The sequence below is a fragment of the Amblyraja radiata genome, chromosome 45 (genome assembly GCF_010909765.2).
Source record: "Amblyraja radiata isolate CabotCenter1 chromosome 45, sAmbRad1.1.pri, whole genome shotgun sequence".
Taxonomy (NCBI): domain Eukaryota; kingdom Metazoa; phylum Chordata; class Chondrichthyes; order Rajiformes; family Rajidae; genus Amblyraja; species Amblyraja radiata.
Window position 1 is genome coordinate 1,532,545 of NC_046000.1, and position 25,368 is coordinate 1,557,912.

Here is a 25,368-nt window from a genome sequence, read left to right on the forward strand (position 1 = left end):
GTTTGATATAAATGTTTAAAATATATATGTTTTTCAAACACTAATCATTTGTAGGATAGTGTTCATGTGTGAGGATCGCTAGTCGGTGCGGACTCGCTGGTCCGAAGGGTCAGTTTCCGCGTTGTACCTTAAAACAACATGAAACAGCGGTTGACTGATGCGGGAAGATACATTTAAGCAGATATTCCTCAGAACATTGGCAGCGACCTACAGTAAGAGATCCTCCTCGAAACCAACTCCGTTTCCCTCTCACCTACAGAACAATTAATGCAGCAACACTAACATCGACTCAAGGTTTCTCTCCGAAAACAGCGACTAATATCCAGCCTCGGGCAGAGCTGAACTCCGTCAGTTTCGCTAGTGGATCAGTAAATCCGCACCGCATACGATTTATGGGGACATTAAAATCGATATAAATTGATGGAAACGATATTATGATAACATTTGCATCTGTTCTTGTTTGCACTGAAATTGCCCGGCAATCACACTGCAGTCTTTTCTCCGATTGACTGAGCTCCGACCGCCGGAGAGAGGAGAGAAGCAGCGAGAGCTAGTATTGGCTGGAAGTAAGTGAGTCAAAGGGAAAGAAGATTTAAAAAGAGCGCCAAAGGCCCAGGTTGAATTAATTTACTAATTAGCCGTAAATTAGTGAATTAGGTGTGTGTGTGTGTCTGTGTGTGTGAGAGTCTGTGTGTGTGTGTGTGTGAAGTGGAGGGTGTGTGTGTAATCAACAAAAAACAAATAGTACAAATAATATAGTATTTCGTTATGTTTAATAGCCTGATGGCTGTCAGGAAGAAGCTGTTCTTCAATGTGGATGTCACAGTTTTCAGTTTACAAATGTCGGACTCCAGAAGTCGGCCATAAGTCAGCCCACAAGCTGTGATTCAGTCTGAAAGTCCAGAGGCCATGAGTTGGTCAGTCAGTCCAGAGACCATGAGTTAGTCCCAAGGCAGTGAGTCCAGGGGCCATGAGTGGGTCACTCACTGCCCCCCCCCCCCCCCCCACTAGCATCCCCACCTCAAGACGCTGTCCTCCGCCTAGCTATAGGATGCTCCCCCTCCTGAAGCCGCCCCCATCCCTCGCTGCAGGACACCCCCTCCCTCATCAGCCCACGAGAGCCCCCGCCTGAAGCCGTTCCCCTCTCTGCTGCAGGACGTTTGCCACCCCCGGGGTGGAAGATTGCAACCTTCACGTGGTCCGTCCTGTTTCGACTAATGCAATCAACTCGACATGCACAAACAGAAGATCAAATAGGACAAGTTGTCCTACAACTTTAGGCTGTGCACACAACAGGAAAGAAGAAGCCACCCCCCACCCCGACAGCCCCGCATCAAAAAAATGTTTTGCACAAAATCTTTAGTGAGTCCAGAGGATTGAGAATTACAACAAATTACAACCGCTCAATCTCTCTATATTAAGATTGTCTCTTTTTTTAATCAACAGCAAATAGCCATCAAGAGGCAGTGGGCAGCAGAACACAACAAGACATAACAATCATTCTCATCTTTAATTGTTCTTATATTTTAAGAGTAATTCACAATTTAAACTTTAATAAATCATTTTTCCACTTTTCATGCCTGCGTGTTCTTCATCACAATGGGAACCTAATAGGCAGGAATGGCTGCTCTGTGGGAGATCCGCTAAGAGTGCATGGGGGGAGGTTGTAGGGAGATGGACTGAATGTGTGGGGGGAAAGGGAATGGCAAGGAGCAGAGTGTGGTGATGAAGGGAAGAGGGGTAACTGAATGAACTGCCAGCGTACCAGGCGTTAGTGACTGCACTGCAAACCCACCAGCCATGAGTAAGTGAACTGCCAGCCCACGAGTCGTGAGTAAGTGAACTGCCAGCCCACCAGCTGTAAGTGACTGAACTGCCAGCCCACCAGCCATAAGTGACTGAACTGCCAGCCCAATAATCTATTCAGTCCACCCTCTCCCCCTTCTCTCTCACAGTCTGTCACCTGTTTTGGGCAGAATTTCTGGCAGTTTCTCAGCTGCCAGCATGGAATGTCCGAGTGACTGTACTTCCAGGCCTCAGTGACTGAGCTGCCAGCCCAAGAATCCATTCGGCCCACAATGTCAATACTAGCCCTCTGGAAACAAGTACCTTTGGCCCACAACACCCATACTAGTGCAACAGAAAGCCCCCCCACTGGCGAGCAATATTGGAATTGGTGGTGAGCTGGAATATTGCTTTGGGTGACCAGCCCAACTGGCCCCACTTATTCACACATTTATAATGTACTAGACTGTGGTTTAGCCACTGCACCCTTCACTTGATCCCGATCCATTTACAATACAGACTGCGAGTGAATTAATTATCTGATAGGAGTTTCTGGGAATGTAACCTCCCATTAATTTCACCAGGTAGCCATTCGAAACAAATACGATTCATGGAACATAACAGCGGTTGGATTTTTATGCAAAGGGGATTAGGTTATGGACAGGTTATTATTCATAAACCGGGGTCAAATCCTCACTTAGGTGTAAAAGTTGGTTCAGTGAAAGGACCGAGATCTTGTAGTGATCTTGATCAGAAGAGATTTCAGGGGACTTACAACACAGGAGGTTACAGTTAATACATCATGTTCACCACAGCAATTAAACCACATCAACAGCAGTACCTTGTTCATATTAGTCTGCTCTATATGTAACGTTGTGGATGAAATATTTGGAGACAGAGACAAGCTGAGAGGGAATAAGAAGATAAAGTTTCCGTGTCAGTGCAGAGGACGGGAACGTAACAGCGACACCAGGACTGTGAGAAGAACCGCAACATTTAGAACTCAATGGAGGAGGACAAAGGGGTTAATTAAGAGAGTGCAAAAAGAGCATGAATGAAAGCTTGCGGGAATATAAAAACAGACTGTAAAAGCTTCTTTAGATATGTAAATAGTATCAGATTAGTGAACACAAATATAGGTCCCTAACATGCAGAGACAGATGAATTTATAATGGTGAAACAAGGAAATGACAGAACAGTTAAATGAGTTCTTTAGTTCTGTCGTCACTATGGAAGACACAAAAAATCTCCCAGAAATACTAGGGGACCGAGGATTTAATGAGAGGAAGGTACTGAAACTAATTCACATTAGTCAAGAAATGGTGTTAGTAAACCGTTGGGACTGGAGGCAAATAAATCCCCACGGCCTGATGGTCGACATCCCAGCGTACTCAAGGAGGTGTACCCCAGAAATCATGGATGCATTGGTGATCATTTTCCAATTTTCACTCGACTCTGGATCAGTTCCTTGTACTGGAGGGTAGACACTGTAACTCCACTTTTTTGGATGTTTTCAAGAGAGAGTTAGATTTTGCTCGTAGGGCTGAAATAATTAAGGGATATGGGGGGAAAAGCCGAAACTGGGTACTGATTTTAGATGATCAGCCGTGATCATAATGAATGGTGGTGCTGGCTCAAAGATCCGAATGGCCTTGTGCTGCACCTTTTTCTATGTTTCTCACTTTAGGTAGCCCCGGCATTCTCTCTCGCTCTATCCCTCCCCCACACAAGACGCACTAGCTTCTTAGCTAGGAATGGTCTGTTAATTTTATCATTGTTTCTATTTTGCATATCTTTCATTCATTGTTCTTTACCTTTCCATATCGCTTGTTTCCCTTTTCCCTAACCAGCCTGAAGAAGGGTCTTGACTTGAAACGTCAACCTCTCCAGAAATGCTGCCTGTGCCACAGAGTTGCTCCAGCTTTTTGTGTCTATGGACTGGGCAGTGTTCATCCATTTGTCCAATCATCTTTGATTCTGGTCGTTCAAGTTGCTGAACCAGGCCATGATGCAATTATAGAAATTAAATAACGTATTTGTTGGCATACTGTATTTCCCCAGTCTTAGAAGTAGAAACATTGATGCACTTTCTTTATGATTGCATCAATGTGCTGGGGCCAGGACAGATCTTCAGAAACATGCATGCCCAGGAATTTGATACAGTTGCATATGGATGTGCAGAGACCCAGTTCCCTGAGCTTGGTCTTGGACTGTGGCTGATTTCCCTTTGTCCATCTCCCTGCTGTCAGTGCTGGAGCTGTACTGGGCAGTCTCCACGCAGTTCTGAAATGGTTTGTGCAGGTCTGTGCCCTTACAGTGTTGGGAGTGGCTGGTGCAAATCTCTCAGACCACAGGCTGTGTGGTCTGTACTGGGCTGTGACTTCACAGTGTAGTGCAGGGGGTGTTCCTGTCTTTATCTGTACACGAGGGGTTGGTGTTGGAAATCTGTTGCCCCACAGGGAAGTGTGAGGTCCATGTCATTACATTATTGTGCGGTGTGATGGTCAAATAGTGTGTTTTCCAGGCCTGTCTCCTTGCAGTACAGTGCAGGGAAGTTTTATTGTTTCCTGTTGGTACACGTGACAATAATAAACCTAAATCTTTTAAATTCACACAGTGAGTGCCAGTCATCTGTCATTGTATAAAATACAAGTCATAAAGTGATCGAGCTGTACAGCATGGAAACCTTGTCCATACCAACTAAGTTGACATATTGGGCTAGTCTCTTTTACCTACTTTTGGCCCATATCCCTCTAAAACCTTCCTGGCCTTGTATCTGTCCAATGTCATAATTGTATCCACTCCTATAGATTCTTCTGGAAGCTCATTCCAGATGTGGACGACACTCTGAATAAAAGTGTTGCCTTGAGGTTTCTCTTGAGTTTATCTGATTTCACCTTCACCGTGTGCCTTTTTTATGAATCCTCTACCCTGGGGGAAAAACTGTTCATTCAGTTTATCCTGCCCTTGAGTTTCAGGTACACATCAAAAAGGTCACTGTTTAGCCTTCAATGCTGCAAAGTATAAAGGCCCAGCCCATCCATCCTCTCCCTATAATGCAAGCCCAGGTAACATATGGTGCATCTCTTCTGCACCCGTTACAATTTAATGACATTCTTAACTGCCAGTCAGGCCGCAGATCGACATGTGAATGGCAGAGAGCAAGGACCAGCTCGTTCATGCGAGCTGAGCGAAGGTGTTCCACAAAACGATTGCCCAGTCTGCGTTTGGTCTCGCCTATGTATATGAGTCCACATCTTGAAATACAGATACAGTAGATGAGGATGGAGGAGGTGCAAGTGAACCTCTGCCTAACCTGAGAGGACTGTCGGGTCCCTGGACAGGGTCGACGGAGGAGGTATAGCGACAGGTTTTGCATCTACTGTGGTTGCATGGGAAGGTACCTGGGAATGGGGTGGTTTGGGTGGGAAGGGATGAGTTAACCAGGGAGTTGCAGAGGGAATGGTCTCTGCAGAAGTCGGAAAGGGGTGGAGATGGGAAAATGTGGCTAGTGCTGGGATCCTGTTGTAGATGGCGGAAATTTCAGAGGATTATGTGTTGTATGCGAATGTTGATGGGTTGGAAGGTAAGGACTAGGGGTACTCTGTCTCTGTTGTCACTAGGAGAGGGGGAGCAAGGGGTACTGAGGAGACAGGAATGAGGGCCTCGTTTATGATGGGAGAGGGGAACCCCCATTCCCTAAAGAATGAGGACATCTCACATGTTCTAGTATGGAACACCTCATCTTGAGCACAAATGTGGTGTAGACGGATGAATTGAGAGTAAAGGATAGAGTCTTTGCAGGAAGCATGGTGGGAAGAAGAATAGTCAAGATAGTTGTGGGAGTCAGTGGGTTTGTAATAGATGTTAGTCAATAGTCTATTTCTTGTGATGGAGTCTGTGAGATCAAGAAAGGGGAGGGAGATGTCTGAGATGGTCCAAGTGAATTTGAGTGCAGGATAAAAATTGGTGGTGAAGTTGATGAAGTCCATGAGTTCTGCCTGGATGCAGGGGATAGCACCGATGCAGTCATCAATGTAACGGAGACAGAGTTCGAGGACAGGGCCAGTGCACGCCTTGAGCAAGGATTGTTCAACGTACCCTACAAAGAGACAGGCATAGCTGGGGCCCATGCGGGTGCCCAGAGCTACGTCTTGGATTCTTCAGTGAAATTGTCTCTCATTCCATGACAGGCGCGGCCGCAGCCCGGGGGGAGGGGCAGAGAGAGCTGTCCATCAGAGGCACAGGCACGGGCAGTCATTGCGCACAGACAAATCACAGATACGTTTCGCTATAAAATCTGCAACTGGAGCAATGAACTAGAAACTGTAACTGCGATAGAAAAGTGAACAAAATATAGAAGAGCTGATGAAAAAAATTAAACACGGAGAGAAGAGGATGTACAGAAATTATTCTATTAAACTCCTATGGGACTACCCTTACGAGATTGTGCAAAAGAGAAGCAAGTTCTCACAAACAAGAGAAGCTCTTTACGGTGTCAAGGAAGCCATATGCGGAGTGTATTATCCGGCCAGGATGCGTATTACTTTCAAGGGAGTTTCAAAAACATTCACTAATTCGGTAGAATCTCTTAAATATGCTCAAGAAATCGTGGCAGAACTCACAGGGTAGGAACAGAAGATTATCACGCCACCAGGACGTTATGAACATACTAATTTGCTTATTCCCCCAACGAGAATATTAGAAGTAAAGTGAAATAACACCAATCTTTAAAAATTATTAAAAGCAACAGCTTTTCCACGAGACGTGTCTAGACATTATTATCTCCCCTCGGACATTGTGGAATCCAACTCAAGGACACTCTGTGTTCAAACGAGGAAAGACTGATAAACAAGGGAGTGACGATCTGCTGAGCTGAAAGTGGAAAACATTACAAGGCTTACATAGTTTCACAAAATATAGAGAATTAATAATAATTAATAACTAACAATACTAATATAGAAACAGCAATGGAAACTGACTTGAGGTATATAATGGTAAAAATTGTAAAAATGCGTTGCCTGCTATATAACGCAGACAACACTGTAATCTCGTGTGTTCCGCAGCCCGAGTGGGGAGGGGAGGAGACTCAGGCACCTGGCATAATTCCAAGAGCCTGACTCTGGTTAACCCTTTCAGCGTACAGCTCACTATTAACAAAGCTAAAACCAATTATAAATAGTTAATAGATAAAGAGTGAGGAATATATGTAATTGAATATATGATTAGATTTGATAAGTCAGAATGAAACATATATATACTGCAACTGGGTGAAATAGAACTGATTTGGAAATGGTACCGACCCCCTAGGTTTAGGGTAATAAATGCAGCTGGGCTAACCTCATAACATCTACACCGGAAGCTGTATCGATGTCGAATCCCACAGACGAGTGGAACACTCACTACGGTGTCGAAAACTCAGACACTGTAAATTTCCTTGTTCTATTTTTTTTTAATCACAATATGTCACATCTATGTGGTTTTTTTTCAAGGACAATCGCAGAAGGGAACTACCAAGGAAGTCTATAATATAAACGCCCCCAAATAACCAGAGTCCTGAGGTATGGATGCACCGCAATAAATAAGGTCATTAAAATTGGTAAAAATGCATGACGACAATCAAAAAAAAATGGGAGGAATCACACTATGTAGCTGGAATATAAGGGGTATTAATGAACCTATTAAAAGGGGCAAGATACTAGCTCAGTTGAAATCATACAACACGGACATTTCGTTTCTACAAGAAATGCATCTTAAACATCAAGATCAGACGAGACTGAGGGCGAACTGGATAGGCCAAACATGTCACTCTTCATTCGCTTCCAAATCTAGAGGCACTGCAATCATTATTCGTAAAGGAATACCATTTAAATCAAAGAATATTATATCAGATAAGGAAGGGAGATACCTTATAGTAACAGGAGAGATCAATACTACGCCAATTACGCTGGTAAACATTTATGCGCCCAATTTTGATAACCCTCAATTTTTCAATAAAATTCTGAATATAATTGCAGAATTTAAATATCAAAATGTTATAATTGGAGGAGACTTCAACTGTGTTTTAGACCCTTATCTAGATAAATCGATGCAAAAACAAAGAGGTAATATGAAATCTAAAACCAGTGAACTCTTACATACATATATGAAAAACACAAATATAGCAGACGTTTGGAGGATTGCAAACCCGACGGGAAGGGATTATTCGTTTTATTCAACGGTACACAAAACATACTCACGTATAGACTATTTCCTAGTGGATACAAAATTAATTCGGCATACTATGAACCCTAAATACCACATCAATGCGATCTCAGACCACTCTCCGTTAACTTTTGTTTTAAAATTAGAAGGAATGTCTATGAATAAATCATTCTGGAGGTTTAACTCGCAAATTTTAAAAGACCCACAAGGGAGTATGTATCTAAAAAAACAGATAGACCTATTTTTTGAGATAAATGATACACCAGATATATCCCCCATGCTATTATGGGAATTCTTCAAAGCATTTATTAGAGGAGTCATTATTACATTTCAAGCTTTTCAAAATAAAAAGAATAAGAAAGAACAAAGACATTTAGAAGAACAAATAAAACAATTAGATACAGATAATGCTAAAGATCCAACTATGGATAAACATAATAAAATTCTACTATTGAAATTCAAGCTAAATAAATTATTGTCAGAGAAAGTTATAACACTATTTCAAATTACAAAACAAGAACATTTCGAATTCGGGGACAAACCCCACAAACTTCTAGCACGCCAATTGAAAAAACGGGAAAAAGAGAATGCAATACTAAAGATTAAATCAGATAGAGGGGAATTATTAACACTACCCAAGGATATCAATAAAAGATTTGCTCAATTTTACCAGAATCTATACACATCTAAAACGTCAATAGACAATAATAAAGTTTCAGAATTTCTGGATAATTGTAACCTCCCTCAATTAGAATTGAGGGAACAAGAGGAACTGGGAGCACAAATTACTTCTAAGGAGATAGAAGACACAATAAACACACTAAAGAACGGAAAAACACCAGGACCAGACGGATTCAGTAATGAATTCTATAAAGCCTTTTACGACATAGTTACTCCACGCTTACAGAAAATGTATACATATGCTTTTAAAGAGCAAAGCTTACCTGAAACATTAGCAGAATCAACGATCACGTTAATACTTAAAAAAGATAAAAATATAGAAGAACCAGGATCATATAGAGCTATTGCTTTGTTAAATACGGATCAAAAAATAATAGCGAAAACATTGGCCAGAAGACTAAGCAGATATGTTAGTAGATTGATAAATGAGGATCAAACAGGATTTATACCTAAGAGACATTCATTCAATAATTTGAGACGCTTGCTTAACATAATGCACTCACATAAATCTCATGACCAAGAGTTATCTATCATCTCACTGGACGCAGAAAAAGTGTTTGATCAAGTAGATTTGGGTTTTTATGATTAAAGTATTGCAAAAATTCCAAATGGGAGAGAACTTCATCGCATGGATAAAATTATTATATAACAAACCCACGGCTAGAATACTAACTAATAATATACTATCCTCGAAATTTGAATTATCAAGGGGCAATAGACAAGGATATTCACTATCACCGCTGTTATTTGCTTTGGTAATTGAACCCTTTGCTGAAAAAATAAGAACACACCCAGATATTTATGGTTATAATACAAAATGTTCAAATAACAAAATATCCTTATACGCCGATGATGTACTACTGTACATCACAAAACCACAAATTAGTATACCAAACATATTAAATTTAATTGAGGACTTTGGATCCTTCTCAGGATATAGAATAAATTGGAACAAAAGTGAAATTATGTCGATAAAACCAAAAGAATCAATACACCTCCGGAAATTCCCCTTTAAAATAGCTACAGAAAAATTCAAATATTTGGGAATTGAAATTACTAGAAACTACCATGATATGTTTAAAGCCAATTATAATCCTTTACTTAAGAAACTAAATAATTTGATTAAATTCTGGAAATCACTTCCGATGTCCCTAATAGGCAGAATAAATGCTATAAGAATGATATTTTTACCACAAATCCTATACCTATTTCAATCAATACATATATATCTCCCAAAATTTTTTTTCAAAAAATTGGACTCAGACATTACAAATTTTATATGGGATTATAAATCCCATAGAATACAATGAGCACACCTTAATAAACGAAAAGAGTTGGGTGGTCTAGCGCTCCCTAATTTTATGTATTATAATTGGGCAGTAAATATTAAAAATATGATTCACCTGCTGGACAATTCTGCCCAGCAGGCGGACTGGATTGTAATGGAAAGAGAGGACTGCTCTCCGTGTAATATAGGAGCGACTCTCCTCTCACCAATACATCTGAATAACAAAAATTATAATAAAAATCCAATTATACATAGCACAATTAGAACATGGAAACAAATAAAATAGAATCTAAAATTAAGAAACCTATCTCTTTTAATACCAATAGTTAATAATCCATCGTTTAAACCATCAATTATAGACAAATAATTTATACAATGGGAAAGAATGGGAATCAAAACGCTCGGAGATCTGTATGAATTGGGAAAATTACTATAATTTCAACAACTACAACTGAAATATAATTTGAAAAATAATCAATATTTTAAATATCTTCAAATTCGTGATTATCAGAAAAAATATACAAAAGATTATCATAATATGCCTACCGACTTACTGGATGAAGCAATGAAGACAAAGGCGGAATCAGCGAATCTAATATCGTACCTATATAACATCATCTTAAACATTGAAATACCCACAACTGATGGAATTAGAAGAGACTGGGAACAAGAATTAGCTATAAAAATTTCAAAAGAGAGCTGGGATAATCACTTACTACAGGTGCATAAATGTTCGATCAACGTACGACATACTCTCATCCAATTCAAAACATTACACAGACTATATTATTCAAAAACTAAAATAAATAAACTCTTCCCTAACGTCTCACCCATCTGTGATAAATGCCTGTGTCAAGAAGCTACCATAGTGCATTCTTTTGTTTTTTGTACAAAAATTCTGGTATGAAATATTTGATATCTTTACAAAATTAATTAAAATAAAACTGGTACCAAAACCAGAATGGATTATTTTTGGAATATCGGAAGGTAACCCTGAACTAAACGTGTTTCAGAAGAATTTACTCAATTACGGGCTAATAATGGGGAAAAAAGCTCATACTTAAATTCTGGAAAAATGCGCCTACACCAACAATAAAAATGTGGCTATCAAATATGTTTGAAACACTACACCTGGAAGAGATGAGATTCCTCTTAGCAGGCAAAGCAGACCACTTCCAAAAGACGTGGTCTATGTTTTTGGAACTATTACAAGCATAAGGTGCAATAGTAATTTTAAAAATAAATAAATAAATAAATAAATGGTACCGGGATCTGGCAACGGGGGGTAAAACAACAAAAACAGACGTGGTTGGTAGTCCCCTTTCTGCGGAGTTTAATGTTATAATAGAGCGATTGTTTCTCCTTTCTGTTTCCTTCTTTTCTAGGGTCTACTTTCTTTCTTTACTTCCTTCTCTAACTTCTTTTCTAAGGGGCTTTCTTTTCTTAACACTCTCCTGCACCTTCACGACTCTTGCGCACTTTCCTTACTTCCTTTACTTCTATCTTTTTCTTAAAGCTCAAAAAATGAAGCGGTACAAAAAATGTATTCAGACATATGTGTTGTGTATTATTGTAACTTACCGTACTTCTAATAAAAAAAGAAAAATTTTAAAAAAAAGAAAAAAAAAAGAAAAGTGAACAAAATATAATATCGTTTCCGAGCCAGAAGCAATGGAAAAGATCAACGAAAATTCATGATAGAGATAAAGAACAATGAAAGAGGTGAGAGATGCAGCCAGTCAGAATTGTGTAAACAGTAAACGTGAGATAAAATAAAACTGATCTGATTATGGGGGCAGAGTTAATGTAGATGCAAGATGGCGGCGCGTTCAGACGCAGCGGCTTTGCGCTCCCAAGTCCGAGTCAATTCGGAGCAGCCCGGTACCGAACGCGGCTGTGAAAATAAGGTATTTAAAAACCTCAGAACCCCTAGAACCCCTAGAAACCCCAGCACCCCTAGAAACCATAGTAAGAAACTCACCTCCAGGACGAGGAAATCCAGGACCCACATTGCAATCCCGATGGGTCGCACATGGAGCCGCACGGAACTGCTCATTATCGGACGTGGCTGCGAGAAACTGGCTTGTGAGTACTACAGCACCCTCACCAAAATCCCGATGGAGCTGGGCAGAACAGCCCCCTGGATCACCACCCCGGAGGGCAGGAGACGGAACAAGCGCCGGGAGCGAAAGCAGAAACGTGGAAGGCGAGCGGGGGTGCAGGACAAGCTACGGAGGGCTCCACATAGACCATCGCTCCCAAGCGTCTTTCTCGCAAATGTCCGGTCACTCACCAACAAGCTGGATGAGGTAAGGCTCTGGATCAACACCCAGCGATCCCTGAAAGACTGCTGTGTGCTGATCTTCACAGAGACCTGGCTCAGCGCGCTGGTTCCCGATGGGGCTGTGGATCTAACCAAACGGTCATTGCATCGTGCTGATAGAACAAAGACAAGGGCGGCTGGCTCTGTATCTATATCAACAATGACTGGTGCACCAACCACGCTACAGTAGAGAGCTACTGTTCCCCAGACCTGGAATACCTAGTGATTAAATGTAGGCCGTTTTACCTGCCTCGGGGGTTTACTGTGGTTATCATCATGGCCATATACATCCCACCACAGGCTAATGCTAACCTAGCGCGAGCACAGCTTCACTCGGCCATCAGTAAGCAGCAGGATGCTCATCCTGACGGTGCCTTTTCTTGTTGCAGGGGACTTTAATCAGGTCGACCTACGAGCTGCACTCCGCAAATTCCACTAGCATGTGCAGTGCCCTACCAGGGGCTCAAACACGCTGGATAAAGTGTACACCAACATCAAGGACGCTTACAGAGCTCTCCCCTGCCCATCCCTGGGACAATCTGATCACCTCTCACTGTTTCTTCTGCCTGCATACAAACCCCTCATCCGCAAGACCAAACCTGCAATAAGGACGGTCAAAATATGGCCCAAGGATGCCACCCTACAACTCCAGTACTGCTTTGATCGCACAGACTGGGACCTGTTTGCACAACAGGCAACCAGTGGTACAGAGGTACACTTGGAGGAGTTCACATCCACTGTGCTCTCCTACATCAACTGCTGTGTGGAGACTGTCACAGTGGACAAGCAAATAAAGATGTTCCCAAACCGGAAACCCTGGATGAACAAGGAGGTTCAGAATCTGCTAAGGGCACGCAACAATGTCTTTAAATCCAGGGACACTTCTGCCTGAAGTGCTGCCAGGTCAAACCTGAACAAAGGCATAAAAAAGGCCAAAGGCATCCACAGGCAAAGGGTGGAAGACCACTTCAATACCGCGGACACCAGAAGCATGTGGCAGGGTGTCAGGGACATAACTGACTACAAGAGCAGCCCCGCCTTCCCCCACGGAGATATCAGACTGGCCAACGAACTTAACACCTTCTTTGCCCGCTTCGAAACTGGCAACACCACCAGGAGTGGAATAACCCCGGCCATGGCAGAGGGACAGGCCTTAACACTGAGCACTCAGGAGGTACAGTGCGATCTGCGTAGGATCAATCCACGCAAGGCTGTAGGCCCGGATGGAGTCCAGGGAAGGGTACTAAAGGACTGTGCTGTACAGCTGGCGGAGGTATTCACGAGAATCTTTAATCTGTCTCTATCTCTGGCAACGGTCCCCAAGTGCCTGAAAACAGCCACCATAGTGCCGGTGCCGAAAAAGTCTAAAGTCACCAACCTGAATGACTACCGCCCGGTTGCCCTAACTCCAATCCCAATGAAGTGCTTCGAAAGGCTGGTCCTCTCCCACATCAAATCCAGCATCCCTGCCTCACTGGACTCTCATCTATTTGCATACAGGGCAAATAGATCGACAGAGGATGCCATCTCTGGCTCTTCACACTGTCCTGACTCACCTGGACAGACAGGGCACTTACGTGAGGATGCTCTTCATTGACTATAGCTCTGCATTCAATACGGTCACCCCCACCAAGCTCCACCAGCAAACTCCATCAGCTAGGCCTCAGCTCGCCGATATGCGATTGGATCCTGAACTTTCTGACGGAGCGACTGCAGGCAGTGAGACTGGGCCCGCACCTGTCCTCCACTATCACCCTGAGCACCGGCACACCACAGGGCTGTGTACTAAGCTCCATGCTCTACTCCCTCTTCACTCACGACTGTGTTCCTGCATTCGACACCAACACCATCGTGAAGTTTGCAAACGACACAACAGTGATTGGGCTGATCACCAACGGTGATGAAACAAAATACAGAGCGGAGGTGCAGAACCTGGCGGATTGGTGCGCACGTAACAACTTGTCACTAAACACCTCCAAGACCAAGGAGCTGATTATTGACTTCAGGAGGTCCCATAATGGAGAATACGCCACAATCTCCATTTATGGGGAAAGTGTGGAGAGAGTGTCCAGCTTTAAGTTTCTGGGCACTCACATTTCAGAGGATCTCACATGGTCCACCAACACCGATGCGCTGGTCAAGAAGGCAAAGCAATGACTGTTCTTCCTGAGAACATTAAAAAAGACTGGTCTGCCCCAACAGCTGCTGACTACCTTCTACCGCTGCACCACAGAGAGCATATTAACGTATGGCATCTCTGTGTGGTATCTCAGCTGCACGGAGGCGGAGAGGAGAGCTCTTCAGCGCGTCGTCCACAGAGCGCAGAGGATTATTGGGACACAGCTACCAGCCTTGGAGGGCATCGACCACACACGGTGCCTCAGGAAGGCCGTCAGCATCCATAAAGACTCCTCACACCCTTGTAACGGACTGTTCGAACTACTTCCCTCCGGCAGACGTTACAAGGCCTTCTACGCCCGAACCTCCAGACTCAGAAACAGCTTTATTCCCAGAGCTATAGCGGCTCTGAACCGGCCCTGCTGAGTGCCCCCCATCCCCCCTGGACTGTCTCCCTCAGATGGTCACGTCACAGTTAATTTATTTATTTTATTTTTGTGACATCGGTTGGAAGCTGCATACTAAATCTCGTTGCACTGATGTGCAATGACAATATAAGATATTATTATTATTATTATTATTATTATTATTATTATTATTATTATTATTATTATTATTATTATTATTATAATTATTATTATTATTATTATTATTATTATTATTATTATTATTATTATTATTATTATTATATAGTGAGAAATGTCCCTACAGAAAGTCAAAATCAGGTGAGGAAGGCAAGGGTCAGAAGGCAACTAAGGGTTGTATTATACTCAGAAGGTGATTGAAATGTGGAATATAACAACATATGCTGAAAGGGAATCCAGTTTTGACCATTTTGATTAATTTATCAGTTCATTAAAGGCCATCGGGATGAGGGAACATGGGTCCACAAGGGATATTTGGGCTCTCAAGACTCAAGAACGTTTAATTGTCATATGTATCCGCAATGGAAAAATGACATAGTAGCACGCAGATCATAATTAATAATTAAACGTACATTAAATTAGTAACCACATTACGAGGTAACCAAAATTGTGCAACAACTGAAATCCATAGTGCTGCCAAAAACTTGGTGAACAGGAAATCACTGAGGTTGTGTCATGTTTAAAAGCACTATAATTACTGGAAAGAAGCTGTTCTTGAAACTGGTGACCATGATTTTCAGATTCGTCAACTTTCATTCTGTTGGTAGGAGCAAAATGTGTTCACAACCAGGGTGTAGTGGGTTTTAGCAATATTAGCTGCCTTTTAAACCAAGGACATGATTGTGACCTTTTCCCCCCAACAGAGACAGATGGCTGAGGCAGCCATCACTATCATCCAGCAGGAGCCAGTGGAGATAGTGGAGGTATACAAATACCTGGGAACAGCCTTCGACAACCTGCTAAGGTTTTCCTCTAACACAGAGGAAATCCTTAAAAAGTGCCATCAGAGACAGTACCTACTCAGGAAGCTGAAGTCATTTGGGATTAACAAAGACATTCTCACCACATTCTACTACGCATTCATTGAAATTGTAATAACCTTCTCTTTCACTAGCTGGTTCCACTCCATCACCCTGCAAAACAGAAACCGCCTGTTGAATGTGGTCAAGGTCTGCTCAAAAATCATTGAGCAGCCCGTCCGAACTCTCACTGCCCTATGCGACCAACAGTCTGTAAAGTTAACACGCAGGATTCTTCATGACCCCTCTCACATCCTGTTTCCTGAGTATGAGTGGCTCCCCTCAGGACACAGAGGAGGAAGGCAACCTTCATCCCCAGGGCTGTCCAGCTTCTTAATGCTGATCACTGACTCATGAACATATGAGATGAAATAACCTTCTATATGCACTTTTTAATTGAAGCACTAAGGAAGCACTTTAAAAACTATTACTATGTGTTGAATGTTGATGTGCGGTGTGTGTTGTGTGATTGTGCAGTGTGTCTGTGAAATGCGTGTGTTGGTTGATTGTGCAGTATGCGTGTTGGTTGATTGTGCAGTATGCGTGTTGGTTGATTGTGCAGTATGCGTGTTGGTTGATTGTGCAGTATGCGTGTGTTGGTTGATTGTGCAGTATGCGTGTTGGTTGATTGTGCAGTATGCGTGTTGGTTGATTGTGCAGTATGCGTGTTGGTTGATTGTGCAGTATGCGTGTTGGTTGATTGTGCAGTATGCGTGTGTTGGTTGATTGTGCAGTATGCGTGCTGGTTGATTGTGCAGTATGCGTGCTGGTTGATTGTGCAGTATGCGTGTTGGTTGATTGTGCAGTATGCGTGCTGGTTGATTGTGCAGTATGCGTGTTGGTTGATTGTGCAGTATGCGTGTTGGTTGATTGTGCAGTATGCGTGTTGGTTGATTGTGCAGTATGCGTGTTGGTTGATTGTGCAGTATGCGTGTGTTGGTTGATTGTGCAGTATGCGTGTGTTGGTTGATTGTGCAGTATGCGCGTGTTGGTTGATTGTGCAGTATGCGTGTTGGTTGATTGTGCAGTATGCGTGTGTTGGTTGATTGTGCAGTATGCGTGTGTTGGTTGATTGTGCAGTATGCGTGTTGGTTGATTGTGCAGTATGCGTGTTGGTTGATTGTGCAGTATGCGTGTTGGTTGATTGTGCAGTATGCGTGTGTTGGTTGATTGTGCAGTATGCGTGTTGGTTGATTGTGCAGTATGCGTGTTGGTTGATTGTGCAGTATGCGTGCTGGTTGATTGTGCAGTATGCGTGTGTTGGTTGATTGTGCAGTATGCGTGTTGGTTGATTGTGCAGTATGCGTGTTGGTTGATTGTGCAGTATGCGTGTTGGTTGATTGTGCAGTATGCGTGTTGGTTGATTGTGCAGTATGCGTGCTGGTTGATTGTGCAGTATGCGTGTGTTGGTTGATTGTGCAGTATGCGTGTTGGTTGATTGTGCAGTATGCGTGTGTTGGTTGATTGTGCAGTATGCGTGTGTTGGTTGATTGTGCAGTATGCGTGTGTTGGTTGATTGTGCAGTATGCGTGTTGGTTGATTGTGCAGTATGCGTGTGTTGGTTGATTGTGCAGTATGCGTGTTGGTTGATTGTGCAGTATGCGTGTGTTGGTTGATTGTGCAGTATGCGTGTTGGTTGATTGTGCAGTATGCGTGTGTTGGTTGATTGTGCAGTATGCGTGTTGGTTGATTGTGCAGTATGCGTGTTGGTTGATTGTGCAGTATGCGTGTTGGTTGATTGTGCAGTATGCGTGTGTTGGTTGATTGTGCAGTATGCGTGTTGGTTGATTGTGCAGTATGCGTGTTGGTTGATTGTGCAGTATGCGTGTGTTGGTTGATTGTGCAGTATGCGTGTTGGTTGATTGTGCAGTATGCGTGTTGGTTGATTGTGCAGTATGCGTGTTGGTTGATTGTGCAGTATGCGTGTTGGTTGATTGTGCAGTATGCGTGTTGGTTGATTGTGCAGTACGCGTGTTGGTTGATTGTGCAGTATGCGTGTTGGTTGATTGTGCAGTATGCGTGTTGGTTGATTGTGCAGTATGCGTGTGTTGGTTGATTGTGCAGTATGCGTGTGTTGGTTGATTGTGCAGTATGCGTGTGTTGGTTGATTGTGCAGTATGCGTGTGTTGGTTGATTGTGCAGTATGCGTGTGTTGGTTGATTGTGCAGTATGCGTGTGTTGGTTGATTGTGCAGTATGCGTGTTGGTTGATTGTGCAGTATGCGTGTGTTGGTTGATTGTGCAGTATGCGTGTGTTGGTTGATTGTGCAGTATGCGTGTGTTGGTTGATTGTGCAGTATGCGTGTTGGTTGATTGTGCAGTATGCGTGTGTTGGTTGATTGTGCAGTATGCGTGTGTTGGTTGATTGTGCAGTATGCGTGTGTTGGTTGATTGTGCAGTATGCGTGTTGGTTGATTGTGCAGTATGCGTGTTGGTTGATTGTGCAGTATGCGTGTGTTGGTTGATTGTGCAGTATGCGTGTGTTGGTTGATTGTGCAGTATGCGTGTGTTGGTTGATTGTGCAGTGTGCGTGTTGGTTGATTGTGCAGTATGCGTGTGTTGGTTGATTGTGCAGTATGCGTGTTGTGTGATTGTGCAGTATGCGTGTGTTGGTTGATTGTGCAGTATGCGTGTTGGTTGATTGTGCAGTATGCGTGTGTTGGTTGATTGTGCAGTATGCGTGTGTTGGTTGATTGTGCAGTATGCGTGCTGGTTGATTGTGCAGTATGCGTGTGTTGGTTGATTGTGCAGTATGCGTGTTGGTTGATTGTGCAGTATGCGTGTGTTGGTTGATTGTGCAGTATGCGCGTGTTGGTTGATTGTGCAGTATGCGTGTTGGTTGATTGTGCAGTATGCGTGCTGGTTGATTGTGCAGTATGCGTGTGTTGGTTGATTGTGCAGTATGCGTGTGTTGTGTGATTGTGCAGTATGCGTGTTGGTTGATTGTGCAGTATGCGTGCTGGTTGATTGTGCAGTATGCGTGTTGGTTGATTGTGCAGTATGCGTGTTGGTTGATTGTGCAGTATGCGTGCTGGTTGATTGTGCAGTATGCGTGTTGGTTGATTGTGCAGTATGCGTGTTGGTTGATTGTGCAGTATGCGTGTTGGTTGATTGTGCAGTATGCGTGTTGGTTGATTGTGCAGTATGCGTGTTGGTTGATTGTGCAGTATGCGTGTTGGTTGATTGTGCAGTATGCGTGTTGGTTGATTGTGCAGTATGCGTGTTGGTTGATTGTGCAGTATGCGTGTTGGTTGATTGTGCAGTATGCGTGTTGGTTGATTGTGCAGTATGCGTGTTGGTTGATTGTGCAGTATGCGTGTGTTGGTTGATTGTGCAGTATGCGTGTGTTGGTTGATTGTGCAGTATGCGTGTGTTGGTTGATTGTGCAGTATGCGTGTTGGTTGATTGTGCAGTATGCGCGTGTTGTGTGATTGTGCAGTATGCGTGTGTTGGTTGATTGTGCAGTATGCGTGCTGGTTGATTGTGCAGTGTGCGTGTGTTGTGTGATTGTGCAGTATGCGCGTGTTGGTTGATTGTGCAGTATGCGTGTTGGTTGATTGTGCAGTATGCGCGTGTTGGTTGATTGTGCAGTATGCGTGTTGGTTGATTGTGCAGTATGCGTGTGCTGGTTGATTGTGCAGTATGCGTGTTGGTTGATTGTGCAGTATGCGTGTGTTGGTTGATTGTGCAGTATGCGTGTTGGTTGATTGTGCAGTATGCGTGTTGGTTGATTGTGCAGTATGCGTGTGTTGTGTGATTGTGCAGTATGCGTGTGTTGTGTGATTGTGCAGTATGCGTGTGTTGTGTGATTGTGCAGTATGCGTGTGTTGTGTGATTGTGCAGTATGCGTGTGTTGTGTGATTGTGCAGTATGCGTGTGTTGTGTGATTGTGCAGTATGCGCGTGTTGGTTGATTGTGCAGTATGCGTGTGTTGTGTGATTGTGCAGTATGCGTGTGTTGGTTGATTGTGCAGTATGCGTGTGTTGTGTGATTGTGCAGTATGCGTGTGTTGTGTGATTGTGCAGTATGCGTGTGTTGTGTGATTGTGCAGTATGCGTGTGTTGTGTGATTGTGCAGTATGCGTGTGTTGTGTGATTGTGCAGTATGCGTGTTGTGTGATTGTGCAGTATGCGTGTTGTGTGATTGTGCAGTATGCGTGCTGCTTATGTTTGTTGATTGTGTCCCCCTTTTTTTTTTAAAAGCTACTGTAATGCGCCCTTTTAAATTGCCCCTCGGGGACGAATAAAGTGCTTTGAATTTGAATTTGAATTTGAATTAAAGCATTGCCTTCTACAGATCGCTCAGATGTTGGAGAGGTTTTACCTGTGAGTGACCTGGTCGTGTCTCCCCCGTAGTTTTCTTTGTTCAAGGGCATTTGAGTTGCCAAACCAGACCGTGATGCAACTGTACACCTGTAAAAGTTAAATAAAGTATTTGTCAACAAACTGAATTGATCAATCCTTTTAGGAAATAGAGGAAGGAAAAAATAGGTATATATCATGTGTAGACAGCTGAGATGAAGCAAATCTAGTAACTTAAGTGGAAAAGCAAAAGACCAAAAAGAGGACACTAGATATCTTTGGCAGAGAAGGTTACAAAAGGGGTGGATTTGTGTATGTTAAGAGCTAAAGGTAACTCAGGAGAGATTAGGGTCACTGAAGGATCAATGTGGATGTCTATATTTAGAGCCATGGAGAATGTTACATGAACTGAGGGATTCAGTGAAGAGAACTACGATGTCTGGTAACATATCAACGTTGAGAGGCATAGATAAGGTAGACAGTTAAAACATTTTTGCAGGTTGCAAATGTCCTGTACCAGCGGGCATAGCTGTAAGATGAGAGGGATAAAGCATAAAGGACTATGTGGGACAGGTTCTTTACTAAGCATAGTGGGGGTCTTGTTTGCATTGCCTGCGTTGGTGGTGGCAGATACAATAGTGGTGTATAAGAGGCTTTTAGATAGGCAGACGGATGTGCAGGGAATAGAGAAGTATGGATCATGCATCGGCAGATGAAATCAGGCATCATGTTTGGCACAAACATTATGGGCTGAAGGACTCGTACTGTTCTACGTTTAATCTGGAAAGAGGTACTGGTGGTTTTATAGTGCAAAAAGAAGAGTAAATCCCAGGGGCCTGATCAAGGCTATCTTTGGACATTGTGTGAAACCAGGGAAGAAAATGCAGAGGCTCTGCAGAGATATTTGTATTACTGTTAGGCGTGGCTGAGATACCGGAAGACTAATGTGGTGCCTTTACTTAAGAAAGACTGTTCAGGAAAGGCAGGGAACTACAGACCAGTGAGCCTAATGTTAGTGGTGGGGAAGTCACTGGTGGGGATTATGAGAGGATCCACTTGCACTTGGAAAGGCAAAGACTGAGGAGGAACAGTTATGATGGCTCTGTGGATGAGAAATCATGCCTCAAGAATTTGACTGGGTTTTTCAAAAAAGGTACCATGGAAATTGGCGAGGGAAGGGCAGTAGATGTTGCCACATGGACTTTAGCAAGACCTTTGAAATGGTCATGTATGGTACACAGGTCCAAAATTTAGACCATAAGGGATCCAGGGTGAGCTATTCAATCGATAGAAAACTGGCTATAGACGTGTTTGTGTCGAGATGTTTCAGAGTTTGGCCTATGACCAGTGGTGTGCTGCAGGGATCAGTGCTGGGTCCACTGTTGATTATCATCTATGTCCATGATTTGCATGAGTATGCGATTGCCTTGGTTAGTAAGTTGATGAATAATAAATTAGTGGTACAGTCGACAGCGAATAAGGTTAACTAAGACTGCCACAGGATTTAAATCAGCTGGGACAGAGGCCCAAGGAATGGCAGGTGGAACTTAACTTGAACAAGTGCATAGTTTTTCATTTTGGCTGAACAGTAAATGTCACCAGACTGTTGGAAGAATGCACAAAGGAAATTCAGCAGGATGTTGCCTGGACTGGAGGACTTTAGCCATGGGTGGAGCTTGGAGAAGCATGGTCTGTGTTTCAAAAACATGAGGCGATAGGTTTGAGGTAAGGCACATGGAGTTTTAAAGGAAATCGAAGGGTTCTTTTTACAAAGGGATTGATTGATATCTGAATCATGTGCCAGAGAAGGTGGTGGAATCGGATACAGTCACCGTGTTTAAGAAACATTTAGACAGATGGATAAATATGTAAGGCATAGAAGATGAAGTCCCAATGCTAGCAAATGGGATTAATATACATGGGAACTTAACACGTTACCTGATGTAAGGGGGTGGGGTTGCAGAAGGCTGTATGTATAACAGGTAGGTGATTTCAACTGCCGTTACACTGACTGGGTCTGCCATAGATTCAAGGCTATGTGGACGGGGTGGAATTTGTTAAATGCGTCCAGGAACGATTTCTCAAGTAATATGTGGAAGGGCCTGACAGAGAGGAGGCGACACTGGGCCTCCTATTGGTAAATGAGGCAGAGCAAGTGACTGAAGTGTCAGTGCGGAGCCAGTGACCATAATTATATCAGTTTTAATAAAAAACAAGTAAATACATTATATTTCAGACATATAGTGAGTTGATACCACAACTGGAGTCTGTGTCGGGTGTTGGACTGTTTAAAAATACAGGGTCGCTCATGTATGAAAGAGGCGAATCCGATTCCAGGGATCAGAGACTCTGAGGAGCGGCGGAGTCAGCGAGTTTAACAGTTACTGAGCTGGGAAACTACACGTAACCCCCGAGAATCCACAGCACGGGTCGATCGTCAAGGTAATTCCACCCTGGGAACTGTGCAACGGGCCACCTGTCTGAGCTGTGAATGTGCAGACGTGAACATTGTGTCAGAGAGTGTGTTGAAGGGGCGGGCGGCTCAGGCTGATGTCAATGTGTTTGTGGGTCCGAACACTTTGCCGGATTTCCCAGCCCCACTGGTGAAAAATGTAAAGCTATCAGTGGCACGCGATCGCCCCATTTCCCAGCTCAGTCCTGAAGTTGGAATTAACCGGATAGTTTACGTTGGTTTCGATATTTCTGACGATAAGCAGCGGGCATGTCAGCGATCGGGGCAGAGAACGCCCTCAGTGCAGCAGTGAAACCGGGCGAAATGGAAAGCGATGCCTTTAATTCCTATCAAATCTACTGGACAATAAACATTCCGGTCTCAGAGATGTACCGAGGCCAGTTTAGGTCTCCGAGATATCTGATTTTAATTGGAATCGGAGAGTTTTTGAAGACAGAGAAACACAGCGAGGCGAAGGGGCCGTGATCTGAGAGCAGGATGTCTCCGCCCCGTCCGCTCGCTGCCTTTAAGTTGCGCTGTGCCGCCGCCACTCGCTTCATTTCTCACTCAGTCCTGAGCAAAGATCTTATAGCGATAAGATCTTTGGTCCTGAGTGTCAGAGAGAGTTTGTGCAGAGTCACCGACATGACCGAGACCGCAGCCGCTGAAGCGGCTCCTCAAGCCGTCCCCGCCGCCCAAACCAAGGCTCCCAAGAAGAAGAAAGCGCCCGCCCGGAAGAAGGCAGCCGGTCCGAAGCTGAGCGACCAGATCGACAACATTGTGGCGGATTGCCACGATCGCCGAGGGATGTCTTTCTATGCGATAAAGAAGGGACTGGCCGCCAAGGGTGTGGATGTGGAGAAGTGCCGCCACCTGATCAAGGCGGGCATCAAGAGGAAATTAGTAAACGGTTCCCTGGTTCAGATCAAGGGCGTGGGCGCCTCGGGTTCTTTCAAGACCGGTCAGGGAGAAGGTGCTGTGAAGTCGGCAAAGAAAACGGTTCCAGCAGCCAAAACCTCCAAGAACAAGAAATCAACGTCCAGGAAAACCCCGACCAAGAAATTACTGGCAAAAAAATATACCACCAAAAGATCATCGAGATCTCCCTACAAGAAAGTTGTGGCCAAGAAACCAGCGCTTAAACAAATGGCGGCGAAGAAATCATCGCCCAAGAAGGCGGCGCCGAAAAAACAAAAAAAGGCCGTAGTCAAAAAGGCGAAGGCGGCCAAGAAGCCGGTAAAAGGCCAGGCGAAGACCAAATCGGCGAAACCCAAGAAGGCAGTGACCAAAAAGTGAATTATAAAGCGCACATTGTAAAGACCTGAACCCAACGGCTCTTCTCAGAGCCACCCACATCTCTCAGGAAAGAGCTGATCCAGACCCAAGCGATCCCTGTCCCAAGACAAGCTCAGTGCCAGTGGGGACTCGTTTAAATTACCGGGGGTTCCTTGTAACTCACTGACATTCGCTGTACCCCCCACCCCTCCCCCCGGTATCCAGTATATGGAATACAACTAAATGGTATGTCCCGGCTAAACCTCACTCGGACTGGGCATACGTTTGGCTTCAAGCTGAGTTCAAAGCCGTTTCCTTGTCAGTGAGACAATAACACTGACAAAATCCCCGCCTCAGAGCCCATGCATCAACTCAGTAATATTGCCAAATCATCCGTGTTAAAAGCTGCTGAACGCTGTGGGGTGGGCGATATCGGCAGAGGGAACGGGCACCGAGGATGAACCGGAAGGAGACAAATTAATTTGACAGCGGTAATATCACTGACTGACTTTTACCACGGAATGTCTGTCTGAAAGTTTGGCCGGAGCGCTAAATTTCGGGTGGTTTGTGGGCAAACCGTTTGAAAAATGTTTTCAGGAATCTGGGGCGTGGAGCTGGAATATGAGAGGAAGCTGTCTGTCACTTTGTCTCCTCCTCTCCCCGTCTCTCACTCTCTGCGTATCTCGGGCAGGTCGGGGAGCTGCGTATAAAAAGAGACGGCACCAGTTAGATTATCACTGAGCAGCGAATCGAGTGAAGCAGCATCATGTCTGGTCGAGGAAAAGGAGGCAAAGGATTAGGCAAAGGCGGAGCAAAGCGGCACCGCAAAGTGCTTCGCGATAACATCCAGGGCATCACCAAGCCAGCTATCCGCCGCCTGGCTCGGCGTGGTGGGGTGAAGCGGATCTCGGGTCTGATCTACGAGGAGACCCGCGGGGTGTTGAAGGTTTTCCTGGAGAATGTGATCAGGGACGCGGTCACCTACACCGAGCACGCCAAGCGCAAGACGGTCACTGCCATGGATGTGGTGTACGCTCTGAAACGACAGGGCCGCACTCTCTACGGGTTCGGCGGCTAAACAACTACCCCCTTTATTCCAACACAAAACAAAGGCTCTTCTAAGAGCCGCCCACAACCTCACAGAGAGAGCACTGACTAGCAAAGATATGGGGTCTTTGCTGACTATGGAGTGAGTAGATGTAGATTGTAATGTGTTTTGTAATGTTTCTATGTTTATGAAACTAGTTCTACCACTAAACATAAAAGTGTGTAGCTTGATCACCGCTGTCGTTAGAAATGCAACGAATATCGACAGCCGACAGTAAAAGATTATACACAAGGCGATGTCAGTTTAATTAATAATGCAGCAACTCGGCTCGACCAAGATCGTATCGGAACCGTTCCCTGGGTAACAATCGCTTATTTCCACTCACGAGCAGAGCTGAATTCCGTTTGCACAGGGATCCGTTCTGTAAATCCGCGCCGCATATTCAATTAA

General features: G+C 44.0%; 2 protein-coding genes across 2 annotated transcripts in view; both read left to right on the top strand.

Moving 5' to 3' along the window:
* Positions 1–25,002, top strand: part of LOC116968408 — a 51,551-nt gene extending 26,549 nt beyond the window's left edge. The window contains exon 4 of the mRNA XM_033015184.1: positions 24,633–25,002. Within this exon, the coding sequence (XP_032871075.1) occupies positions 24,633–24,948 (316 nt within the window). The 3' untranslated portion in view covers positions 24,949–25,002. The remainder of the gene's footprint in view (positions 1–24,632) is intronic.
* Positions 23,208–24,045, top strand: LOC116968499 (histone H1-like). The gene has a single exon (XM_033015266.1). It carries the CDS (start codon positions 23,241–23,243, stop codon positions 23,889–23,891), a length of 651 nt encoding a protein of 216 aa, XP_032871157.1. The 5' UTR covers positions 23,208–23,240; the 3' UTR covers positions 23,892–24,045.
* Positions 25,003–25,368: the final 366 nt, after the last annotated feature.

What these genes read in the sequence shown, in the direction of transcription:
- LOC116968499 (XM_033015266.1), top strand. Translation starts at nt 23,241, where the DNA reads ATGACCGAGACCGCAGCCGCTGAAGCGGCTCCTCAAGCCGTCCCCGCC.